This window comes from Chiloscyllium plagiosum, chromosome 6 (genome assembly GCF_004010195.1).
Source record: "Chiloscyllium plagiosum isolate BGI_BamShark_2017 chromosome 6, ASM401019v2, whole genome shotgun sequence".
Lineage (NCBI taxonomy): Eukaryota > Metazoa > Chordata > Chondrichthyes > Orectolobiformes > Hemiscylliidae > Chiloscyllium > Chiloscyllium plagiosum.
The window spans coordinates 87569820-87596141 of NC_057715.1; the positions used below are offsets into that span (position 1 = coordinate 87569820).

At 39.5% G+C, this 26322-nt stretch overlaps 1 protein-coding gene across 1 annotated transcript in view; it reads right to left on the minus strand.

Annotated features, from left to right (window-relative positions):
- Window positions 1-26322, minus strand: part of LOC122551066 — a 446222-nt gene that overhangs the window by 305975 nt on the left and 113925 nt on the right. Inside the window, exon 2 of the mRNA XM_043692707.1 lies at window positions 12602-12760. Within this exon, the coding sequence (XP_043548642.1) occupies window positions 12602-12760 (159 nt within the window). The remainder of the gene's footprint in view (window positions 1-12601; window positions 12761-26322) is intronic.

Below are 26322 nucleotides of genomic sequence, written 5' to 3' on the forward strand. Positions count from 1 at the left end.
TGTAGTGGAAACGTCAAGTCAAAATGTATTAACACTCTTAAGGCTTGCTTCATCGCCCAGTAAGCCACCTCATATTCCTGGGTCAAATTCCAAGGCCACCTTTTTCCAAGCAACTGTTGCAGGGGTTTTAGCATCGTTGCCAGATCAGACACGAACTTGCTGTATTAATTTATAAGACCCAAGAACGATCTCAGTTGAGACACATTCACACATTCATGATAGCCTTCATCTTCTTGGGTGCCTTGTGTAGTTCCTCACCTTTGATTACATGGCCCAAGTATTCTACAGAGTCTTCACAAAACTTGCATTTCTCTCTTTTTACTTGTAATTCGTGCTCCTGCAATCTTTTTAGGGTTCCTTCTAAATATTATAAATGGAGAGATTCAGTAATCAAAATATCATCCAGATAATACTGGATTTCCAGCAACCCACTTCATAATTGATCCATGGCCTTCTGCAACACAGCCGGTGCTAACATGATATCAAAAGGAAGTCACTTGTAGTGAAAAAGTCCCCTGTGTGTCACTATTGCCAGTGGTGGCTGAGAGTCCTTTGTGTTCTCCATCTGCAGGTTGGCCTGTGACAGATCTACTTCTGAAAACTTCTTTCTCCTTGCCAGTCCACTGAATAGGTCTTCTATGAGTGGAAGGAGGTATTGATTCACACTCAGAGCTGGGTTGTCTGTGATCTTAAAATCACCATAAAGTCTCACTATGCCATCTGGTTTTAAGACCGGAACGATTGGATTGACCCATTCACTGGTGATTACTGGTTCCAGTGCTCCCAGATTCACTAGCCGCTGCAGTTCTGGCTCCACTTTACGCTGGATGGTGTACAGTACTTTCAGACGCTGAGCATGAGCCTTTGACTTCAGCTGTAATGTAATTTCAACTCCTTTCATTTACACCAGAGTTCCTTTGAAGACATTTTTGTACTTGTCCAGGATATCATGCAATTTCATGGTTGAGTCTACCAGCCTGTTAACCACATCCCAATTCAAACTTAATTTTTGTAACCAGGAGCATCTGAATAATGCAGGTTATTTGCCTTTCACTATGTTAAGTGACAAGTCTGCGTAGTGGTCCGTTAACTGTACTTTCACCAATACATAGCCATTTAGTAGCACCACTTATTCCATGTTTGTCCATAGTACGATCTCGGGAGATTTCAATGGTAGTACCATCAACTTCTCCCTATAGACTGATTGAGGAATCAGCGACACCTCTGTACTTGTATCTACTTCCATTTTTTTGCTGTCTTCCCCTCTACTTCGGGAAGGACCCAGAAACAAACAGTTTCACTCCATACCGACCGTATGTTTAACCAAACCTCTGCTAACTCCAACCCTCCTGCTTCTTCTGCAGACCCAGCTGATGTCCCATCTACTCCCTGGCTGGCACATGTACCTTGTACCTCCTGCTCAGGGTTGTTTCTTTCGGACTCCCCTTCTTTCGTTTGGGTTGTACAAAGGAATTCTGACAAGATGGCCCACTCGCTTACACATATGGTACTGGGCTTCAAGTCCAACAGTTTGACTCCTTATGGCCACTCTTGCCGCATCAGCAGCATTATACAGTTAGTACTGCACTCGGTGAAGTTTCCACTACTTGATGCACCCGGGTGTCTCCGGACAACTGTGTTGCTTCTCTGGCAGCCACTTCCATTAAGGTAGCAGATTTGAAAGCCACAAACCAAATGGTCCTGTAAGGTATCTTGAAGGAACCCTCCAAATCTACAATGTTCTGCTAAACTCTTTAAGCTGGCCTTGAATGGGGTGATGCACTCTCCTTCATGCCGTACCTGTTTGTTAAAACCGAAGGGGTCCACGATTATCAGCAACTTGGGTGTGAAATAACTTCCTAACTCTTTGCATAGGTCTCGGTTCCTCTGGTTGTACCAGACTTCTTAGAATTGCAAAGATCCTGCTCCTGTACTTAAGAAAATCAATACCTCGATGTCCTCAGCTACTTTCTTTGCCTTTAGGAACAAATGATATTTTCCCATGTATAAAGTCCAATTTTCCGACTCTTCATCAAGTGGTCCAATCATCTCCAATTGACCTGCCATTTTATTACCATGCCAGCTGGAATTTTATCGCCATTCAATTCTAGCAAACATTCACAGCCTGAGTCCCCATGGTGAACGGTCTCAAGTTGGCAACTCCCTCACCAGCTGTGCTAGTGTATTGTTCCTCTCTGGCATCACCCACAGCCTGAGTTCTCTCGCAATCGCTCTCCATACTCCCTTCTTCAGCCATCTGCCTGACTGCCACTCTCAGCCTGTTCCCCAGTGAGTACCTTCTTTCCTGGCATTGACCATGGCCCAGGTACCCTTTCGTACTCGGTTAACTCAACATTACCCCTTTACAGCGCTTCTTAAGTCTGGGCGGACTTCTCTGGACAAAAGGAAAATAGTTGTTTGTACACAGTTTGTGACCCCAGATCGTCACCAGTTGTTATAGTGGTGTGTCCTTTAGCACCAGGAATTACATACCAGGTAGACAAATAGTAAATCTGAACAGGAACAGTTTATGGACAATGTTCACACCTCCACAGCATGTTATAGACTCAACCCAGGCTCCGCCTCTCTGGATCATCAGACCTGCTCTCTTAAAGAGGCAGCAACTCCAGCTAGATACATAACAACATTTCTTCCAGCATGTCAGGATGTCTGTAAACCACTCCCCTCAGTGACTTTTGACCTTTGCTTTTTTAATCACCACCAAAACTGATTCTACATTTACATTTTCCAGATCGATCATTTCTTACTAATGTACTGATGTCATCCTAAATTACTAGACCAGCTTTTCCTTCTTCCTTATTCATCTTTATTGAGACTACATGCATAGTCCATATCTAATATTGTTTAGTGGTTAATTTTGACGTTTGTCATGAATAAATTATTTAAAATTTACTGCTCAATTACTCCTTTAGCTGACTATCAGAGTCTAATATCTATCATTCCTTTTGAGAATGGTCACATGTTTCAATCTAATTCATTGTTGCCTTGCAGAAAGTGCATTTCCATGATTATCAATAGACAGTACTCAGATTAATGACACAGAATCACAATGAACCAAGTGCTCCATCTAGCCAATTACAGAATAAGTATGATTAAATATGTTGGGCATTTACAATGTAAGTTGAGAACCTGTTCTCTGCATGTAATGAAAGTATTCTATTAAAATTATAATCTTTAATAATGCAACAGAAGAAAATGTTGAAAGTACTCAGCAGGGCATTTTGAATAAGAAACCACATTGGAAGATTGATGGTGCCTGTCAAGAACAGCCCAAACTATTTTTATCAACGTTTTATCACAACTGAGCTCCCTTTTCCCCCAGATCAATGGAGAAATAAGGAAATTTGCAAATGGGAAAAAAGAGTTTAATTTCTCTTTCAATCTATGTAGGGCGGTGTTAGAAAAGGATTTATTTTTATTTGCTGACCTAACTTGGCAGTGTCCAGAATTGAATACATTTCTTGCTGAAGGATTTGTCTGTGAAACAATCACATTGCAAATGTGATTCATTTTGGAGATATTTGATTTTGTCTACTGTTCTAAAAGCAATTGAAATTTAAACGCACAAGCATTTATGAGGATATAGTGCTGATCATTGATCATTGCCTTCCTTCTCTGATTACTGCCAAATCTGTAGTTATTAGAGGGTCAGTATTACAAGTTTACAAAGCATAGGATCTTCAGTTGTGCAAGTAAGAAAGTCAAATACCTATGAGGTTAATCACCCTTGAAATGTAATTTTTCAAATAAACTAACATTTGTATAAAACAGAACAATATTAGCTTTGAGATACGGCAATGTGAACAAATGATACATGCATGTGCTGCTGTAACATGTCAATGCAATGTCACCTAATGAATCACAGAATCATGAAGCACAGAATTTGGCCGTCCGGTCCACTGCTGCTGTTTTGGTTCTTTGAAAGAGCTATCCAATTAGTTCTATTCCCCTGTTCTTGCCCCATCGCTGCTCTACATGTTTGCCTTTTCCCTGAACTTGCCCCATTGCTCTGTATTTGTTTTACTTTTTCAACTGAAAATGCAAACATCCACCAAGCATTGATAATAAATCTCCCTCCAGAAGATCACAACATTTTCCTGTGAAAACACTGGAAATATATTTGAAAACTAATTTTAGATTTAAAGCTATTAGGAGCAACATTAGCATTGTGCCAGCATTAAATTACACTGCAGTTTTGGAAGTAGAGTCCAATCTGAAAAACAACCTAAGCATTTGTGTCAGTAATACATAGATTAAAAATCCAGTGTAGTATTAAGCTCATGTTAAAAACTATTCAGGAAGTCTGGTGGACTCTGTGGACACTATATAAACCAGTCTAATCACAACATAAAAATTTAGAAAGCTGAACTTTTCTCTTCGCCAGTTTCTAAAAATGTATATTTTCAATTGTTCTGAGAAAATGCTGCCCATGTCTGTATCTAGGTAACAGGGCCAGATTTGTGCAAAGTTAGTATAATGTAAGCTTGGCTCTGACTAGTTCGAACCCAAACAGCAGCTACTGGTCTCACTAAGTGTATTTTGGATTTCAATCACTTTTGTGTGTTTCCCATATGCCATCCTTCACAAATCTGGGAATGTTTATTTTCAGGTTACAGCTGACTAAACAAGATCTACACGTCAGGGTTGATGCCATTTGCAAGAATGTTAGAAGATAAACACAGCATGTGAGAACAACTCGATTGAAACTCAAATAATCACAAAAAGTAGTTTCATTTGTTAAAATGATTGGTATTTCATAAAAATATAAATGAGACTTTATCTCCAGTCATGAATGCATGAGATGGTGGAGCTGGCTTGAGGGGCTGACTTGCTTATTCCTGCTCCTAGTTCTTATGTTCTTCTTACATTCTTATGTTCATAATGTCTCCACTTTATTTAGTTGGCTATCATTAATCTTTAACCACTGATCTTTACTTGTACGTTTTTCTGGATTTAGACTGCCTGCTATTTTCTTTAAACAGGGATCGGTGCTGGGTCCACTTTTGTTGTCATTTATATAAATGATTCAGATGAGAATTTCAAAAGCATGGTTAGTAAGTTTGCAGATGATACCAAGATTGGTGGTACAATGGACAGTTAAGAAGGTTATCAAAGATTATAAAGAGATCTTGATCAATTGGATCAATGGTATGAAGACTAGAAAATAGAAATTAATTTGGATAAATGCGAGGTATTACACATTGGTAACATAAGAAAAGACAAGACTGATGCAATTAAAAGTAGGACCTTGGGTAGTGTTGTAGAACAGGCAAACCTAAGGTTCTGCTACATAATTCTTTGAAGTTTGCACCTCATATAGATAGGATAGTTAAGAAAGCATTCAGCATGCTTTCCTTCATTGCTCATACCTTTGAATATAGGAGTTGGGATATTACATGGAGGTTGTACAGGACATTGATGAGGCCTGTTCTGCAGTACTGTGTCCAGTTCTGGTCACCATGTTATAGGAAAGATATCATTGAGGTGGAGATGGTTCAGAAGAGATTTACCAGGATATTGCTAGGAATGGAGGGTTTGAGTTATAAGGAGAGGCTGGATAGGCTGGGACTTCACTCACTGGAATGTAGAGGATTGAGAGGTGACCTTACAGAGGTTTATAAAATAATGAGGAGTATAGATAAAGTGAATGGCAGGGTGAGAGATTTCAAGACTGGGGGCATATTTTTAAGGTGAGAAGAGAAAGATTTAAAAAAGACATGAGAGGCAAATCTGTTACACAGATAGTGGTTCATGTGTGGAATGAACTTCCAGAGAAAATGGTGGATGTGGCTACAGTTACAACATATAAAAGAAATTTAGATAAGTAAATGAATAGGCGATGTTTTGAGAGGCATAAGCCAGAAGCAGGCAGGTGGGATTGGTTTAGTTTGGGATTATGGTCAGTATAGACTAGTTGGACCGAAGGGTCTGTTTCTATGCTGCATTACTCCGTGACTCTAAAGTCTTGCATGATGTAATATTGTTGTTGTGTACAACAATGCATCAACATCTAGAAAATATTTCCAGGTTAGCAAATAGTTTCATTATGAGTTAAAAGGACACCACAGGTTTACAGGTCTCATTGACCTAAGGGCAGCAAGTGCTCTGAGTGATCTCTGGATGGGGGCCACAATGTCCTTCACAGTGAGTGGCTTGATAGCATCATTGCTACTAGAGCTGGCCATGTCATAGAATCCCTACAGTGTGGAAACAGGCCATTCAGCCCAAGGAAACCACAGGGGCCCTCTGAAGAGTAACCCACCTAGATTTATTCCCCTACCGTTATTACTCTACATTTCCCCTCACTAATGCACTTAACCTACAAATCCCTGAAGAGTATGGGAAATTTAGCATTGCCAATTCACCTAACCTGCACACATTTGAACTTGTGGGAGGAAACCCATGCAGACACGGGGAGAATGTGCAAACTCCACACAGACAGTTGCCCAAGACTGGATACAAACCTTGGCGCTGTGAGGCACCATGCCACTCTGCATAAATCCACAGCACATATTTGTCAGGCTGGATCTGGTTGGGTGGCGACTGAATCAACAAGATGGAAGAGTCTAGTTGACCTTGCCTTCTCTAAAATATATTTTAAAGATGCATCTTTCATGACAGTACTGGTAGAAGTGATAACCTCTCAGTCTCTGTGATGATGGAGTTCAGTCTTGTTACTGAGCATGTCTCCATCATATTGAGTTTGAGTTTGATTTATTGTCATCACATGTAATGACATACAGTGGAAAATGTTGTTTTGCATGTTATACAGGCAGATCGTACCATAAAAAGTGCATCAGGGTAGCATAACAGAGTGCAGATTACATTGTTTTAGCTGCAGAGAAGGTGTAGAGAGAGGTCCACATTAATATTTGAGAAGTCAGTTGGCACTCCTATTATGCTAAATGGATTCAGGAATACCAACACTCAAACTAAATGGTGTGGATGTTGAAAATCTGAAATAAAAAGAACAATAAATGTTGGAAAATTCAGAAGGTCAGCCAGCAACTCTAGAGAGAAGTAGAGTTGATGGGTTCAATCTTATAAAGGCTATGCCACAGTAATAACATGCTGCAGATAGTCTAAACAAGCATAGGGTCAAAATTGTTTGCCTCCTGGAAGCTTTCTGTTGGAAGGGATCAGGCATAAAAGGGAGGGTGATAGGGCATGAGGGTTGGGTTTTTAGGCTTCGAGACTGGGTTTTGGAAGAAAGCTGGGGGCGTAGGATTAACATCTTGATGAAACAGTGAAATTGAAACATCCTGCCCCCTCCCCCACCAAAGAACATATGCCCTCCTTCCTTTCTGTCTTTTCATCGAATCTATTTAAACAAAGTCTTTCCATTTTGCTTGCATTCCACTGCCAGCCTTTTACGGCAGCAGTGGAAAGTTGAGGGTTAATTATCATTTTAAAGGCTCGGTGGATTCTAAGGATGAGTGAGCAGAGGCATGTTACCCACCCTCTGTATTACAGGATCTGAGCCGACGGTAGGGTGGGGGTGAGCAGGATGTTGGAGTATGCTGCAATATATATTTCACATGCTCATCCCACCTCTTCCCACCCCTGCTGTCCCTGCCACAAGGCCATAATTTTCACTGAAATATTTCGGGTGCAGAGCTTTTTAATCAGAGCTGGAAATGCTGAAATGTAAGAGCTTCTAAGTCAGTTGCAGGGTGAGGCAGGAAGAGCAAAATGGAGAATCTGCAACAGACAGCATGAGGAGCATAGCAGCAAAGGAATACATGATCTACCAGCCAAACAGTGTAGAAATGGGAATAGTGAAGACGAAACATCAACGTCAGTTACAAAAAAAAACTATCTGAAGAGATAAAGAAAGAAATAAGAGAAGACTTGCAAATTAAATAAAAAGAAATAAACAAAATTACATTTCTATCTTTCTTCAGTTCTGATAAAGATCACTTGACCTGACATGTTAAGTTTGCGTCTCTTCAAACCAGCTGGGTTTTTTTAGTCTTTTAAGCTGGGATTTTAGATTCAAAACAAATCTAGCTGCTTAAAACTGGACATCATGAGAGTCATTAGCAGCAGCAGAATTACATTCAACCACAATCTGCAACCTCATGGTCAGGCAGAACCCTCACTCTACCATTACAGCCAGACTGGGGAATCGATCTGTAATCAATAAGGAATAGAGGAGGGCATAAAATCATGGGTTGAATGTAACATTGTTTTGGCTAAGTCCAAGTTACTTTGAGTTTTTGTAGGGATTTGAAAGGCCTAGTGGACGTTATTTCTGTATCCAAACATGTCTCATTATCTACTTAGCCCACCCCTATAGCATCTCTCACATCAGGTTTCAGCCTCATCTTACCATCTGCCACTTCCAAAACAACTTGCTACTGACATCCCTTGCACCTGTGCCATCTTTAAAAACCGAACAAGTACTATTAGTCTGGAGCTGTCAGCATGGTTCCTGATGTATGCCTCAAACATGACAGATGAGGGAAGTCATCATCTCGCTGTGCAGGAGATCCTGCAGGACATGGTAATGCAGTGATTTGACATAGGATCAGCAGTGGAGGCCATGACACCAGACCATTCTAAACTGGTCCAAGGGTACCACCCAGCTGCCTGTAGGATGATGGTCAATGACTTCTCCACTCCCCCAGGATTAAGTGCTACAATCATCTCTTCAAAATATTATATTCACTCTATCTTGAGCACAGCACTTTTCTCCCACCAAGGCTCGTGCTCTACCATTCTCACCACAGCATGTACATTTTCCCTCACTTGCCCCAACCCATGACACTATAACTCTGCTTGCCCTCAGTGCTGCTTAATCACTTGTTCAGGAGACCTGTCTACTTGCATTATTTAGCAACTTGCCAAATCCAGTTCAACAGTGTTCTCCAAACTTATGACCCCTGTCACCCTGCAGAAGAAGGATAACATGCTGGGTTGATTTTCTAAAATTCCCTAGAAGGCTCCCATCAGTTTGGTAAATAGTAAATATAATTCTTATGTCTTAAAAGAAACTGAAAATTACAAGCTAATGAGCCTAACATCTATCATAGGTAAAACACTGGAATCTATTGTTAAGGAGGTTTTAGCAGGGCGGTTAGAATATCTCTGTAATCAGATAGAGTCAACATGGTTTTGTGAGAAGGAAATCATGTGTGACCAATTTGTTTGAATTCTTTTATCAAATAACAAGTGCTATGGATAAAGGAGAATGTGCAGATGTGTTTCATCTGAATTTCCAGACAGCTTTTCAAGATGCTACATTAAAGATTATTCAACAAAATAAGAGCTCATGTTGTCAGGAGAAATGTATCAGTATGGATAGAGGATTAGTTACCTAACAGGAAACAATAGGTATAATAAGTAATTTTTGTGTTTGCAAGATGTAACAAGTAGAGTTGTGCAGGCACTGGGATCTTAGGTATCTACAATGTTTGTCAATGACTTGAATGAAGGAACCAGTTTGTCAAATTTACTGATGGTCCAAAGCTGTTTTGAAACTACGGTGTGAAGGGGACAAAAGGATTCTGCAATGGGATATAGATAGGTTAAGAGATTGTGCAAAGAGTTGGCAGAGGGAGTATAATGTTTAAAAATGTAATCTTGTCCACTTTGGCAAGAACAATATTACTTAAAATAAGAGAAATTACAGAAACTTGACGTATAGATAGGTTTCCTGAAATGAATCTCAAAACATTAATATGAAGGTCAGGCAAGTTATTAGGATGGCAAATGGAATGCTGTCATTTGTTGTAAGAGAGTAGGTTATAAAAGTAGGAAAATTTTACTACCAAGTATACAGGACATTGGTAACACAACATCTAGAATACTGTGTACATTTTTGGTCACCTTTTTAAAGAAAGGACATAATTAAATCTGAAACAGTACAGAGAATTTTGACGAAATTAATTACAGAGATTAAAGGTTTATCGTATGAGGAGAGATTGAGAAGTTTGTGTCTATACTTGCTGGAGTTTAGTAGGTTGAGAGGAGATCTAATTGAAGTATGTAAGATGCTACAAGGGATGTTTTTCCTTCTGCAGCAATCTCATCTGAGAGGTAATAGTAATAGGCAAAGGGTTGGCAGATTTAAAACAGAGATGAAGAGGAATTACTTCTCTCAAAGGGTCGTGAATCTGTGGAATTCACTATCCAAGAGTGCAGGGGATGCCAGGACACTGAATAAATTTAAGGAGGAAGTTGACAGATTTTTCATTAGCTTTGGATTAAAGGATTATGAGGAACAGACAGGAAAATTAAGTTGAGGCCAACAGGAGATCCTCCATGATCCTGTTAAATGATGGAGAAGGCTTGAGAGGCTGAATTGCCTACACCTGCTCCTAGTTTTTATGTTCTTAACAAAGTCTATCATATGAGGGAAGGTTAGGCTTGTATCCACTGGAGTTTAGAAGAATGAGACATTAGAAAGTTTAAGAAGTTGGCTTTTCCTAGAGAAGATGACGATGAGGAGAGTTTTCCCTCATTGAGGCATAATCTGTGGAATTGTCTTCCAGAATAGTGGAGACAGAATAATTGAACATCGTTAATGTGGTGATTTTAACAAGGTCAGCCAGGTGGATATCACAGAATATGAGTTTCTTGATTGGACAAAATTAATAGCCCCAATCAGGGAGCCCTTGCTGACAATTATAAACAGGAGTGTCAGAGGTTCTGTTCACTCTGAGACCTGGCTCTGAGGAAGCTGGAGCAGTGTCGAGGACTCTCCAATTGTAAATAAAGGGTGACTTGGTGATGGGATACTGGCCTCTGAGGAGTTATATCAGTTTAGGCACAGGTGGATGGATTTTAGACTGAAAAAAATAATCAAAGTTTATCAGGACCAGGGAGGACAATGGGATTGAAGTCACATAATCTTAAAAAATGGTGGCGAAGTTTTGAGGGATTGAATGACCTACTGTTGCTCCTAGTTCATGTTATTTCTATAGATGCCTAGAAACACCACCACCTGCATGTTCTCCTCCAAGAGATGATTGCAAACTGAAACTGTATCACAATTTCTTTATTGCCATTCAATCAAAAAAGCTCCTCTATTAGCACTGTGTTTTACTACGCCACAACTGCAGTACCTCAAAGCAATACCTCACTGTTATCTTCTCAGCAACATTTTGGGGTGAATTTCAAATGCAGCCATTGTCACCAACACTTACTTCCGATGAGCAATTTAAAAAATGTGCTCAGAGAACTGTAATAAGAGTGCCTCTTAACAAGCTCAACATTACCTTCAGGTTGGATCTAAATGATGCTGAAGGCAATTTATACATGGAGGTGAGGTACTGTACCAAACATTATCAATTATAATGATATTTCATTGATGGATAATATTGCTTTCAAAAAAACCAAAACTAAGGAGTGTATTGTTCAAATTTTAAAATTAGCATTAACTCTTGATATACTGAAATGATGAATCTAGGTTGCCAAATTGGACTACAGATGTAAGATCGATGGATTTGACCTTTCAATTTTGCTGCCATCATTCAGCTACTCTTTTATTTTTCAAAGTGCAAATATATTTTCCTGCTTAGTTAAATGAAAAGACGTTTGGCTGAAAGGTAAGGCTAAAAGTTCAGTTCGGAGTTTGTTCCTCCTTAAGTTGGAAATCACAACAATTTAAGTCCAATAATGTCATTAAATTTATCTTTCTAATCTGCAGTAATTTGAAATTGGCTCACTAATCAGCTGCAAACATGCATCACTATATCACAACTTCATTTGATATCTTCACAACAGGCGATAAATTTATTCACTAGATCAGTGACTTCCCACTGCTACTGCTTGAAATCAGTTATAGAAGTAGACTGTTTTGGTACAGTACCCAGTGGTTAAGTACAGTACAACTCTTGACAAGTTTGGTTCACCACTAGACTTCTTAAAGTGACACTGAGCAGTTTCCATTTAACAGGCTATAATAAGTAGTCAAGCTAAACACTTCAGCCAAACTCCCAACTGAACCATTGGGCAATGACAGCAACAAAAATGACAACAATTTGCATGAACACAGTTGCTTAATTTTTAAGATAAAGGTATTAACTATTATGTACACTGATCTAAAGAAGAGATTAGGAGAGTTAATTGTAAGCTGCTTTACAATTTATCTCATTACCATCTGTTCAAAATCCACCTGGAATTAAAATGGACCAAAGCACTAATGATTAAGTATGTTGAGTGCATATTGATGGCTGAGAATGAATGAAGGAGTATTGTTATGTTTTTAGTATAAAACTAATAAACACCACAGATTTCATACCATCTGTTATCAATGCAGTCATGACAAAAATAAAAAGCATTGAGGAGCAGCTCGATAAAATAAACTGAAAAATTAATGACAAATAAATAGTCTGAACAAAGTCAGGCATAACATCTATGAAGAGAAGTGACAAGTTAATATTGCAGTCACAGCCCTTCATCAGAACTATATTTGACTAGGTGTTTACTGTCAGCATTTGATTGTTTTTCTTTTAAGATTTGCTTCCATTTAGTTTTTGTTTGAAAACACATTTCACATTACCCAATGCCACCCTGTTTTGCTGTGTATGTTGAATAGATCAGACACAATAAAAGGAATATAAGGATCGCTTACTGGCTGTTGAAAATCTTGACGTCTCTTGGTAGCAGGGGTGCTGGCAGGAGATGAACTGGAACTAAGTGCATCCTCAATGTCCATGTTCAGCTGGTCAAGTTTCCTCATCAACAAAGACATTGAGTCTGACCAATGAAAGACATCTTCAGATCTCAGTTCCTGCAAGAATCATCAATTGAAAATTCATTACAATCAGTGTTCTAACAGTTGTATTAAGAAACTATTAAGTTAAAGTATATCAAATCACAAAATACTCTTCAGTGCCAAGTGCACAGTCATGATACTAAGGTGTCAGTCACATTCAATGACAGCCTGTCTAAAAAGAATTAGATTAGAGCCCAACTCTGGAGGGAACTGTAACCATCATCAAACAGATGAACAGCAATAAAGCTACTTGAGTAAACCAAATTTTACTTGAAGCTTAAAAGATGCTGACTGGACCCGAAGGACCAAGCTCCATGTACTTTTGATGGTCTGCTGGGAACAGGACAGGATCTCACTAGATTTTCATGATGGTGTTATCATCAGCTTGTACAAAAACTAATATCATGGGATCACTGTCCTTTCTACTACTGAGAAGATCTTGGGTAGAAGATATCAGAACAGGTTACTGTCTACCATTGCAGAAAAAGTCACCCAGTTTCAAATGCTAGTGCCTACTAATATGGAAGGAGAAAGTGAGGTCTGCAGATGCTGGAGATCAAAGTTGAAACTTTATTGCTGGAACAGCACAGCAGGTCAGGCAGCATCCAGGGAACAGGAGATTCGACGTTTCGGGCACAGGCCCTTTCTGAAGAAACGTCGAATCTCCTGTTCCCTGGATGCTGCCTGACCTGCTGTGCTGTTCCAGCAATAAAGTTTCAACTACTAATATGGAAGACAACTTCCCAATAAGTTAGTAATTTCAAAGAAGAGGCACCACAGGCATGGTATTTGTTAGCAGACAAATGCAGGAAAAGTGTTGTAGACCTCATCAAGGTACACAAGAATTTGAGCACAGATGGACTTTGGAAATTCCTTGAAAACCTCAGATGCCCATCTGGGTCCCTAGCGACGATAAAGCAGCTTTATGAATATCAGTATGAGTAAGTTACACACACCAGTGACCTCTTGAGTCACTTTGGAATCTCCAACAGCATGAAGCAGGGATATGTGCTGGCCTTGATTTTATTCATCTCCTTGTTCAAAATAATGCTGCAGCAGGAAAGGAAGACTTTAAGGAGGGAGTTTACAGATGTTTCTGAACTGATAAAATCTCTTCAAACTCAGGCATCTTCAGGATCGCACAAAGACATATGTAAAATTCATCCATAATTTTTGTTTTGCTGATGACTGTGTTCTTCTGGCTCACAGGAATCAGGAGTATCTTCTCATTTGATCCCACCATAGCCAAAGAAATTAACAGTAGACTTTTAAAATCAAAACCTTTGTTGTAGAGGAGATTTAATGAGATCATGACACCTACCACAGGGCATCAAAAGCCTTTCAGACAAACTCTCAGACAGCATTAGAACCATATAGTTGTGGAGGTCAATGCCATGTATCTTTCCCTGATATCCTGGATGCAACGTTGTAATAATTTCCATGACCTCAAACAAATGGTCAACATCAGTGAATGCATCTGTAAATGCCTTATCCCAACAATTGCACCATTGACCTCACACACTGAGAATTCATAACAACATGATTAAAGCAGTTGACAGACCCTACAAATGAGTGGACCAACCACAGTGTTGCAGCACAGATTAAACACAAAGTATGCAAAATTTGCAGTCTTCACCACCATTTTGTATGGCACTGAGTCATGCATTCTGAACAATATAAATCTTCTAGATCATTTTCACCAGAACTGTCTCTGCAGCAGCCTCAAGATCCACAGGCAAGACCATATCAAAACACTGAAGCCCTGGCCATGGCCAACATCATCAGTATCAAGACCATTGTCCTGTGAAACCAATTGTATTGACTGGGTTACAACAATCACTTGCTGAAGATGTATTGTAAGGAGAGCTGAACAGTGATAAATGGAGTAGAGGGACTCCATCCAATTGTTTCAAGGACTGCCTGAAGATGTCCCCTCTGTGTGCCATATTGATCATTGCCAATGGAAAGCATTGACCATGGATCATGATGCCTGGAGATGTTACATCAGGAGTGCTACAGACTTGAAACTTAATGAAAAATATTATAAAAGAGAAAAGGAGAAGAAGGATGGGTCAAAATCTCCCCAGCAGCAGCCATACCTTCACTTGCACTTGTCAGAGAATCTGCCAGTGATAGAAAGACCCCACTAGTCACCAATAGGTCTGGAACTAATGAATACAGCAAGTTGAAAATCTTATAACCACAAATATTTTATTGAGAGAGTTGTAATGTGGCTGACTCTAAACAGCCACTTGTTCCAGGTCAGTTACAGGAGGGAAATACATATTGGCCTGGCCTGAATAATCACATCTCCTAAATTAATAAGTAAAATGTTAACTTGAGTAATCCCTGTGTAGGTAAGGGAAATCAAACAATATCACTGCTATTAATTACTCTCCAGCAACCCATTTTCAAAGTGCTCATGTGTCAATGTCAAGTCAGGACAAGCTAGAGATTAGCCCCATACAGATGATTATTCCATTTAAACACACAATTTTTGCTCACAACAAACTGTAATCACTGATGGAAAGTAATAGAAGCATCCAGGAGCTTTGGGCATTCAGCCTGGCATGGATTCAATGCATTCAGGAGAGGAAGGTAATGGAAAAGGAAGAAGGCAAAGAAAGGCTTTTCTAATGACAATAGTGGGGTAACAATACCATTTCTGATGTAACCGGCTTGAAAACTTTATATGTCCTTGTCATTTAAATGATTATTGTATTCAATCAGTGTTGAGCGCCTTTGAAGTGAGTATACCCCAAGCGGACACAAAACCATCAGATGCTAACACAAGTTCAAGTTAATCAACATGACATAAATTTAATTTTCAGCTTTTGGATGAGATAGGTGCCAGATGTCATTGTACAAGATTTTCTTCTGTTGTGGTGGAGACCTTTGTCGTAGACAAGGTTTAGTGAAATCATGTCACCTACCACAGGGCATCAAAAGCCTTTCAGACAAACTCTCAGACAGCATTAGAACCATACAGTTGTGGAGGTCAATGCCATGTATCTTTCCCTGATATCCTGGATGCAACGTTGTAATAATTTCCATGACTTTAAACAAATGGTCAAAGTCAGTGAAAGTCTGTAAATGCCTTATCCCAACAATTGCACCATTGACCTTACACACTGCGAACTCATAACAAGATGATTATACACCGACCAAAATTTCTTTATCAATCACAATGCCTATCTAACAATTCACACCCACATCTCACAGCTGGCACATTTACTTTTCTTTATTCGGTCATGGGATGGATGTGTTGCTGGTAAGGACAGCATATGTTGCCTATCCCTAATTGGCATTGAGAAAATGGTGGTGAACTGCCATGTGAAGTGTTCTAATCCATGCATAAAGGCATGTACAACACTGCTATTGAAGAAGTTAGAGGACTTTGACTCAGTGATGCTGAAGAAATGGTGACATATTTCCAAGTCACAATGGTGAGTGGTTTGGAGTGGAACTTGTACATGATGTTACTCCCATGTATTTGTTGTCTTTACCCTTCTGGATGGTAGATAATAAAGAAGCCAAAAAGGGGTCAATTTTATCTCAGGATTAAGTTCAAATTACCCTCCAGCGTGAGTCTTGCCCCACCATCTTGATCCATAGGCAAAAATTAGATGTCAGAAATAAGGGTGGGGCTTCTGCATACAGTACCCTTGTATTATTTTTTAACGTTCATAGAGCTTTTCTACTGTCGAAAATCCAGCCCCTTGTAACATTCAAAATGGGAAAAATACCATCATAACAAACAACAAAGAAATTATTTATAAAATTTTTTCTCATAAAAAGACACATTTTTAGAAATTTGAGGTCCAAGTTGCCTCCTTCGATGGAAGGTTGTTAGTCTCGGGTGGATTATACTACGGAGGATCTGAGAACATCACTGCTCCAAATTGACAGTAATTGCTAAAATTACCATTTCCATGTGTCACATGATTCTACAGCACAGTCAGAAGAGGGTTTCCACAATCCTCCTTCCTGCTGATAGCTGCACAGATGAAACCCAGCTGCTACAGGAGGACTGGTTGCTAACTTCGCTGAGACTAGAAGGCCATTTTGAACTCCCCTGAAGGTCAGATTAGTTCTGGAGCTAATGCCAGTGTCAGGCTAATTACTTTTGTGGTAAATATATTTTTCCACTGATTCAAAACAACAAAGCAATAAGCCTGAACAACTGTTGTTGTTATCACAGTACTCAATTAAATGTTTTACAAAAACAATCTACAAAAAATTATAAATATTAAACACAATATGAAATCAAACAGAATTTCCAAGGTGCCACTGAACTCTATGGAATAATATTGTCGATTAATTTCCATCCTATTGCTCACATTTATTTATTTTCCTCTCTTAAATTTCTCCAGGATACACATTGGTCAGTTGTTCACATCCAATTAAAAATGTCTGGTGGGCTTTGAAAGGTGAAGAAAATATAAGAGATACAGTCTGCTGCTGCAGTCAGAGAGAGAGAGAGAGTGCCTCCTAGAACTTTCAACATAACACTGCTAATAGCTGCTGACTGCTGGGGTCAAGGGGATATGTGCAAAGAGATCATGGATCACTGAAATTACTGGTATGCTGTACCTCCAAGTATCATACATGTTCCCAATGTTGTAGGAGGGCCATAGGCTGATTGGAAACCTCCAGTTGGCCTCTCATCAATGGTCTTAACTGGCCTTTTAACTGACTTAACAAACTACACACCAGTTAAATTTAGGTATTTTTCTCGTCTGCAGAAAAATTGATCTTGTCTACAGAAAAATGGCCAAGAATTGTGATGGAGAACAGGCACATTACTGCAATCAGGAAATTCTGCTCCTCCACACCAAAGCCAAAATTCTGCATTTTATCAATTTCATTCCACTTCAACCCAAACTTGCTCATTTAGTAAAAGTTTATCAGACTTGGAATTTCAGAAGCTGATGGTTGCTGATTTTAACTGGCTTAGCATGTAAAATCATCCAGAAAGATTACAGTTTCACCTTGGCAATTTGAACAAAAGCCAGTGTTTTTATTGTGACAATAGAAGCCCAAACAATTATATTTTCTCACAGACTTTGTGGTGCCAGGATGGGCAGGAGCTTTGACTTTTTCCAAGTCCCATAAGGAAAATTAAGATTCTCCCTAACTTGGACATGACCCCACCAGATTGCAAAGTCCCTGTGGATTTGTCCAGGAAGTTAAGTAGCACTGACTAACAACTAGCAGAACTGCTTCAGTCAGGTGTCAACTTGTAGATTTTGAATAGACCCCTGATTTTCTAAATTGCTTTGGTGTCAAACTGTAAAAAATTAACCTGGAATTAAAATGGAAATAAATGTTTCTATATTTTCTCTTCCTCCATTTCCCTTGGTAAATACGTCTAAATCTGAGCAGAAATTTGAAGATCACAGACAGAAATCTCTATCACACTAACATGCAGTGCATGCAGACAAATAATACGTTATGCAAATACACTTAGAGTCATCGAGTCATACAGATGTACAGTCCAACTGTTCATGCCAACCAGATATCCTAAATTAATCTCATCCCATTTGCCAGCATTCGGCCCATATCCCTCCAAAACTTCCCAATTCATGATCCATCCAGATGCCTTTTAAATGTTGTCATTGTACCAGCCTCCATCACTTTCTCTGGCAGCTCATTCCATACACACACCTACTGCGTGAAAACGTTGCCACTTAGATCTCTATTAAATCTTTCCCATCTCACCTTAGCCCTATGCCCTCTAGTTTTGGACTTTCCTATTCTGGAGAAAATACCTTGTCTATTTACTCTATCCATGCTCCTCATGATTTTATAACATCTATAAGGGAAAATAGCCCAAGTCAAATTAGCCTCTTCCTATAGCTTAAACTCTCCAACCCTAGCAACATCTTTGCAAATCGTTTCTGAACCCTTTCAAGACTCACATCTTTCTTATAGCAGGAAGACCAGAATTGAACACAGTATTCCAAAAGTGGCCTAACCAATGTCCTACAGAGCCACAACATGACCTCCCAACTCCTTTACTCAATGCACTGACCAATAAAGGCAAGGAAGGCTTTGTTCACTATCCTATCTACCTGTGACTCTGCTTTCAAGGAACTATGAACCTGCACCCCAAGGTCTCTTTGTTCAGCAACACTCCCCAGGAGTGTATAAGTCCTGCCTGATTTGCCTTTTCAATATGCAGCACCTCACATTTATCTAAATTAAACTCCATCTGCTACTCCTTGTCCCATGTGTCCATCTGATCAAGATCCCGTTGTACTCTGAGGTAACCTTCTGTGCTGTCCACTGCATCACTAACTTTGGTGTCATCTGCAAACCAACTAACCATATCTTCTATATTCACATCCAAATCACTTCTGCCATGAATCTTGAAATGTTAGTGCATTGATACCAGGATTCATACATTCAGTTCTGGGGAAGGATCACTGGACCCAAAACGTTAACACTGCTTTCTCTTCACGGATGCTGCCGGACCTGCTGAGCTTTTCCAGCAACTTCTGTTTTTGTTTCTGATTTATAGCATCTGCAGTTCTTGCGGTTTTATTTTGTAATTAACTCGCTGCTACACCTCTGCCAGACATGCCCACCTTGAAGAAGTTCTGCTCCTCTCTCCAGCCGGATTTCCATCCCAAGCTCTTTTCTTTTTCATCGACATTAATTTCACTGTCATACCTTTGTGTTTGACCAAGTATTTGAGAAAACCCATTTCCAACAGCCACATCACATTCCTCAGCGATTGCTCCAGTTCTGGGGAAATATCACCAGACCCAAAACGTTAACTCTGATTTCTGTGCACAGATGCTGTCAGACCTGCTGAACTTTTCCAGCAACTTCTGTTTTTGTTTCATTCTTTCAGAAGATTTTTTTAAAGGTTAATCAGAAAATATTCATGGATTGGCCGATCCATGAATTTCTGATTATTTTTAGATGTCATTGATACTGATTTAAACAATTACCATTCCTTTAATGGTTGGCAGAAGTTTATAATAAATAGAAACCTGGCAAGTTTTGACACTTCCTTGTCAGTGTCTAAGTAAAACTGTCAAGCTTATGTTGAGATAAGCAGCTTCAGAGGTCAGTACATTTACGGGTTGGGTGGAAGGAGACGTTAAGTCACCTTGAGTCAAGAGACTTTGGTCAGTGGACAAGTACCCTGGCATTCCAGTGTATTTGGAAAACCTCCAAGTCTTTGAATAATTCATTCATTCATGGGGTTTGGTTAAGCTCAGTTGGCTGGTTCAATTCCTGCACTAGCTGAAATTACCATGAATACTCTCCTTCTCAACCCCTTCCCTGCTCTCAAGTTAAATCACCACTAGTTGTCTCTCTTCAATGAGAGAGCAATCCTATGGTCTAATAAGACTATGGTGACGTGACTTGACATTCATTCATTATGAGATGTAGGCATCGCTGGCAACACAGCACTTTTCCATCCCTGACTGCTCTTGAGGAGGTGATGCTGCTTAATAACACTGTTGGTGATACTTTCCATCATTTTGCTGATGATGAAGAGTAGAATGACCTGAATTTTCCCTGCTAGATTTATCCTATTTTTTTGTGGACAGAACAGTCCTGGGATATATTCCTCATTATGGGTAGATGTGTGATTCTTCTATCCAAGTGGAAAGATGAAAAGGCAGTATGCCTGGAGAATCTGTGTGGAAAAGTGGGCTTTGGTGAATGAGATGGGAAGTCATGTGATGCAGGCTGCTTTCAATAATACAATCAACCAGAGTTGCTAATTCTACATAACTGTCATTACCACAATAGTGTAGCCTCAATTTCCCAGAGCTGCACCCTGATTTGAATCTTGTTTGTCACTATGCGAGGTTATCATAACGAACTGCAAAACTGCCCAGGTTTCTGTTGATTACCTTGATTACTAAATTAATGAACCTCTGGGTAACAATCCAAGTCATCAGCAATTAACATTTGGAAGTTGAATGCAAGATTCAAAGATGGGTGTGGGAGAAATGGGTTTTGATTCTTTCGACACTGCCAACAGCATTGAGTGGAACTATTGGGTCTGTCTTTATCTGAACTACTCTTGGATCAGTATCTTGGCAAATCATATAACTAGGGTTGTCGTGAAGGTGTTACATTAACTGTTGGGAGGTCAGGGTGGAGGCGGGGAAACTTAATTAAATCCTGTTAAATAATCATAAAATGCTTTATGTTCACTTATGGCAAATAATCCATTCATCAGAGGCACAGATAAAACATATTTACAAATAAAATCACACAACACCAGGTTATAGTCCAACAGGTTTAATTGGAAACACACTAGCTTTCGGAGCGACGCTCCTTCATCAGGTGATAGTGGACGGCTCGATCATAACACAGAATTTATAGCAAAAATTTGCAGTGTGATGTAACTGAAATTATACATTGAAAAATTGATTGTCTGTTAAGCCTTTCATCTGTTAGAATACAGTGATAGTTTCACTTCTTTCATGTGTAAATCACAAAACCCTTTTTTTAAAAGTTGCATTCTCGGGTTAGCTGTTAACAATGGTGATAGCTAGACAATATGTTGAAGGTGTTAGCCCCCTGTGTTCTCTGTCTATGACCTGATGTTTAGATTGATTCTAATCTAAAAAGTGAGATAACAGAGTTTTACATAAATTCATGCAGTTTTTGAGCTCAGAGTTCTACATGAATGTATGCATGTATACATGAATTTTTCAATGTATAATTTCAGTTACATAACACTGCAAATTTTTGCTATAAATTCTGTATTACAATCGAGCCCTCCACAATCACCTAATGAAGGAGCGTCGCTCCGAAAGCTAGTGTGCTTCCAATTAAACCTGTTAGACTATAACCTGGTGTTGTGTGATTTTTAACATTGTACATCCCAATCCAACACCGGCATCTCCAAATCATATTTAAAAATAAGTCTTTTGCAAATCAGGCAAATGGTACAGAAAGCAGATGAGACCTCCGCAAATGATAGCAGAGATGGGCACATTTTCTAGCAGCTAGAGGACTCATATCTGTAAGGTACTGGAAATTAGTTGTTCTAATAGTCGTGCTAACAGTCTGTTTGCATGGTTTAGTTTCTTATGTTCAATTTTGCAGCAACATTGTATATTATTCTACAATCTCTAAGCAAGTAAGTGGCATGCAGTTTTTTTTAGATTAGCAGTGGCTTCTAACATGATCACTCCTCTTTGTACCAATGCATACATGTATATGAAAGGTGTATTTTACTTCTGCATACAATGAGCTCAGTATTTTACTTCTGCATACAATGAGCTCAGTGAAATATCAACATAAACCTTATTTTTCCTTATTCCTTGTCACCTTATGTTTTTATGTCACATTTACCATCAAATAGCGGAAGTAGCAGTATACAGTAACTGTAACTCACTCAGATTGAGGTTCATCAGCTCCATTCGGACTCACCAAGTAGTACAATATCATCTCTACTCTGACAGTTCAGAATAGTGAAATGCTAGTTTAGCCTAAAGGCTGGGTAGTAACTCAATGCCAGCCTAGCTGACAGATGGGGCACAAATCAGTGCCAGTATCAGACTGACAGATGGGATATAGGTGTCAATGTTTGTGCAAATTCATCAAGCTGCTCTGAAACATCCCTAAGGCCATTTCACACCTCCTTTGGATCCGGATCCAACCTATGCTGGCTCATATTCAACTCTCCATACATCTCACGTGGTCATTTTCCAATGGACAAACTTCAGTATGGTGTCCACAAATATTCAGCATCTCAAACAGTTCTTAGGGACCCTTGGCCTCCAAAGTTATTTCTGAATCCCAGCACTGATTAATCTTTCAATTTCCAAGGCAAAAGTGGGTACTGCAGATGCTGGAGATCAGAGTCTAGCTTAGAGTGGTGCTGGAAAAGCACAGCAGGTCAGGCAGCATCCAAGGAGCAGGAAAATCGACATTTCGAGCAAAAGCCCTTCATCAGGAATGATTTCTGATGAAGGGCTTTTGTCAGAAACGTCAATTTTCCTGCTCCTCAGATGCTACCAGACCTGCTGTGCTTTTCCAGCACCACTCTAATCTAGACTTTCAATTTCCAAGCTGACTTATTTGCCAATACATGCCAATCTCATTGTACAGAAGACTCCTGAGTTTACATTTGGACAGCTTCACATTATAATCAGAGGGTAGAGAGTAGACAGCCAGGTTCTATCCATCCTAACATGAGCTATGCCCCGTGTTCATTTATGTGTTTTTTAGAAACAGGTTCTGACTCAGGTCGATTACTTTTACCTTTCTTAACCTTCTTGTGTCACCTCCTGATCCTTCTCTCAACTCTACTTCTGTTTCTGTTGCTTAATCAGCACACTGATTGTCCTAGACTTGAATTTACCTTGCATTAGCTTACAACTCCCTTTATGTCACTTTTGATATTCTGCCACTGTCCCCATTCAGGTACTCACCATTGCTGTCTTATGAGGAGAAAGTGAGGTCTGCAGATGCTGGAGATCAGAGTTGAAAATGTGTTGCTGGAAAAGCGCAGCAGGTCTGACAGCATCCAGGGAACAGGAGAATTGCTGTCTTATGTTCATGAATATCATCATCTCAAGGACAATCCCATGTAGATGCTACAGGCTCATCTTGAAATTCCTTCCTATCCAGCTTGCATCATATATTGTTGTCCCTTTTGATTGATTGAGCATATTTTCAGTCATTGCACCTGCATTTCCCTCCATAATCTCTATGCACCTGGAAACAAGGTCCTTGCCATTTATTGTCATATTGTGGACAATTACATTGACATCCTGCTTTTGATGGAAATTTGGCTGATACCTTGTGGTGATACCTTGACCCTTACAAACCATCCCTGACTGATTAAACATTGACATATGTGCTTGCTCCTACAGATTAAGGAGGATAGGTGGCCTTTAATAAATTGGATCTCACACCATATTCTTGGTGCAACCTTTCTTACATTTCGTTTCACTCCTTTAGCTTCTCTCTTAATATTTTTATTCTTTAACACACTTCTAAACTTTATCCCAAGTTTCTCATAGTTAACACTGACAACTTGCACATATATATAAACTGACATTTTGAATTATTGCATTTATATAGCAACTTTAACCTGGTGAAATATCACAAGATGTTTCACAGGAGCACCATAAAACAAGACCATCAAGGAATAATTGGTCGAATCAACAGCACTCAAATTCAAATGAATCTTTGCATAATTGGGGCGGCATGGTGGCTCAGTGGTTAGCACTGCTGCCTCACAGCACCAGGTTCAATTCCAACCTTGGGCGGAGGTTGTGTGTGTGGAGTTTGCACATTTTCCTTGTGTCTACGTGGGTTTCCTCCGGGTGCTCCGCTTTCCTCCCACAGTCCAAAGATGTGCAGGTTAAGTGAACTGGCCATGTTAAAATGCCCATAGTGTTAGGTACATTAGTCAGAGTGAAAAGGGTTTTGGGTGGGTTGCTCTTCAGAGGTTCGGTGTAGACTTGTTGGGCTGAATGACCTGTTTCCACACTGGAGGGAATCTAATAATGTTCTAGTGATTTTTAGGACATTGGTTTCTCTCTTTCTGATGGTAAATTGAATCTGGTGCCAAATCAAAAGAATCTCCAGGCATCAGCAAGCAACTAATCAAATTAAAATTAAATGCAAGGAATGGAGGGATATTGAGCAGGGCCAGGCGGAAGGGATTAGTTTAGTTTAGGTGTCATATTTGACACAACGTTGTGAGCCAAAGGCCCCATTAGTGTGTTGTACTGTTCAATGTTCAACGTTCTAAAGTGTGCACATAGACAATAAAACAGGAAGTTTAAAGCATGGAGGGAATGAGCTATCACATGAAGTGCAGGAGGCCAGTACAATTATAACATTTACAAAGCATCTGGACGGGTATATGAAGAGGAAGAGTTTCAAGGGATGTGGGCTAAATGCTGGGAAAAGGAGCTAGGTCAGATTGGGATGTCTAGCCAGCACGGATGATTTGGTCTAAAGAGTCTGTTCCATGTTGTATGGCTCTATAATAATTGTCTTCACTTGAAATGAACAGTGTAGATAGCAAAATAAGTTAGGATTGTTAAAGTGAGTTAACTATTTTCATGACTCCTTCACTTCAAGTGATCTCTCTATTCCAATCATCTCAGTTGGCTATCTCTGACCACTTGTATCCTTTTGCACTCACATTCTCCTTTCATCTTAAAATCCACTTCCTTCTGAACCTATATCAAAACAAAATTCTCCTCCAAGTCACATTGAACTGAATTTCAAACTCCCAACTGTCTAGACTTTGGTATTCTATTTGTCATGATAGTTCTGAAAAAATCCAGCTGGACAAATACTCCCTAACTGTTGTCTTTTTTTGCCCTGTATCCCAGTAAAACTCTCACTTTCACCTAACTTTAACATCAGGGACATGCCAGAAAAAATAATAACTTGTTCAAAAGCCAGGGGTGCAAGCTATTCTCTACATAGGTCATATTGTCTGATTTCTCTCACTCTTTAAAATTCAAGCTTTTTAAAAAATTTCCATTGCCTTTTCTTTTCCTTCAACCTCACTTCCCACTTCAAGCTTCCTTATTTCCAGTTCTTTTCCTTTCTACTCCCTTTTAATTCTTTTTCTTTTAGTTCTCTTCTGGTTCCATTGTTTTCCTTTTTTTCTTACAAATCTTAATTCATTTCTAGCTAAACCTTAGTTAATTCTAGCTGTGATAGGTCAATTTTGGGTTTCACTCCTTTTATTGCTAAATGCTGGATAATCAGATTAAGCATCACGTCCTTACGAATTCCTGCTTTTATTTTTATCTTCAATATAAATTCTGACGTTCTCAGTGTGGCCTTAGTTAAAGACTTTGAATGCTCCACTGTTAGATCTTCTACTCCCAGAAAAATCTTAGCAGCAACCAAAGCCATTTTCAAATTTAGTCTGTGCAATAAACGTCACAGCAGCACTGCTGTTTTGCATCCAGTACCTCCCTGTACTAATTTCCAAATAACAGTCCCAACATTGTTATGATCCCAGCTAATGATAATACTGGAGAAGACAAATCTCAGAATGAAACCTGGTTTGATAGACCATAAGCTTTATTTTTGCAGATAGGCTATTGTGGTGGTTAGGTATATTACACAAAAGTTTTACACACACACACATATATACATATCGCAATTTAGGAAGATTTTAATATAAACAGTGAAAGTTTAAATAAAATTTCATTTTTTTCTCAGCTATGTAGAGAATAGAATCCCTACAGTATGGAAGCAGGCTATTTGACCCATCAAGTCCACACTGACCCTCCAAAATGCAACCCATCCAGATTCTGTATTTCCTATGGCTAATCCACCTAGCCTGTGCATCCCTGTACACTATGGCCAATCCACCTGATCTGCATATCATTGGACTGTGGGAGGAAAACAGAACACCCACTGGAAACCCACGCAAACAGTGTGTAAACTCCATTTAAACAGTCACCTGAGGGTGTAATCAAACCCGGGTCCCTGGTGCTATAAGGCAGCAGTGCCAACGTCTGAGCCACCATGCCACCACCCCCACGTCATCCCAAACCTTACAGTCATTCAATCCTATTGAAATATCACTCATTTCTTATCTTTACTCTTTA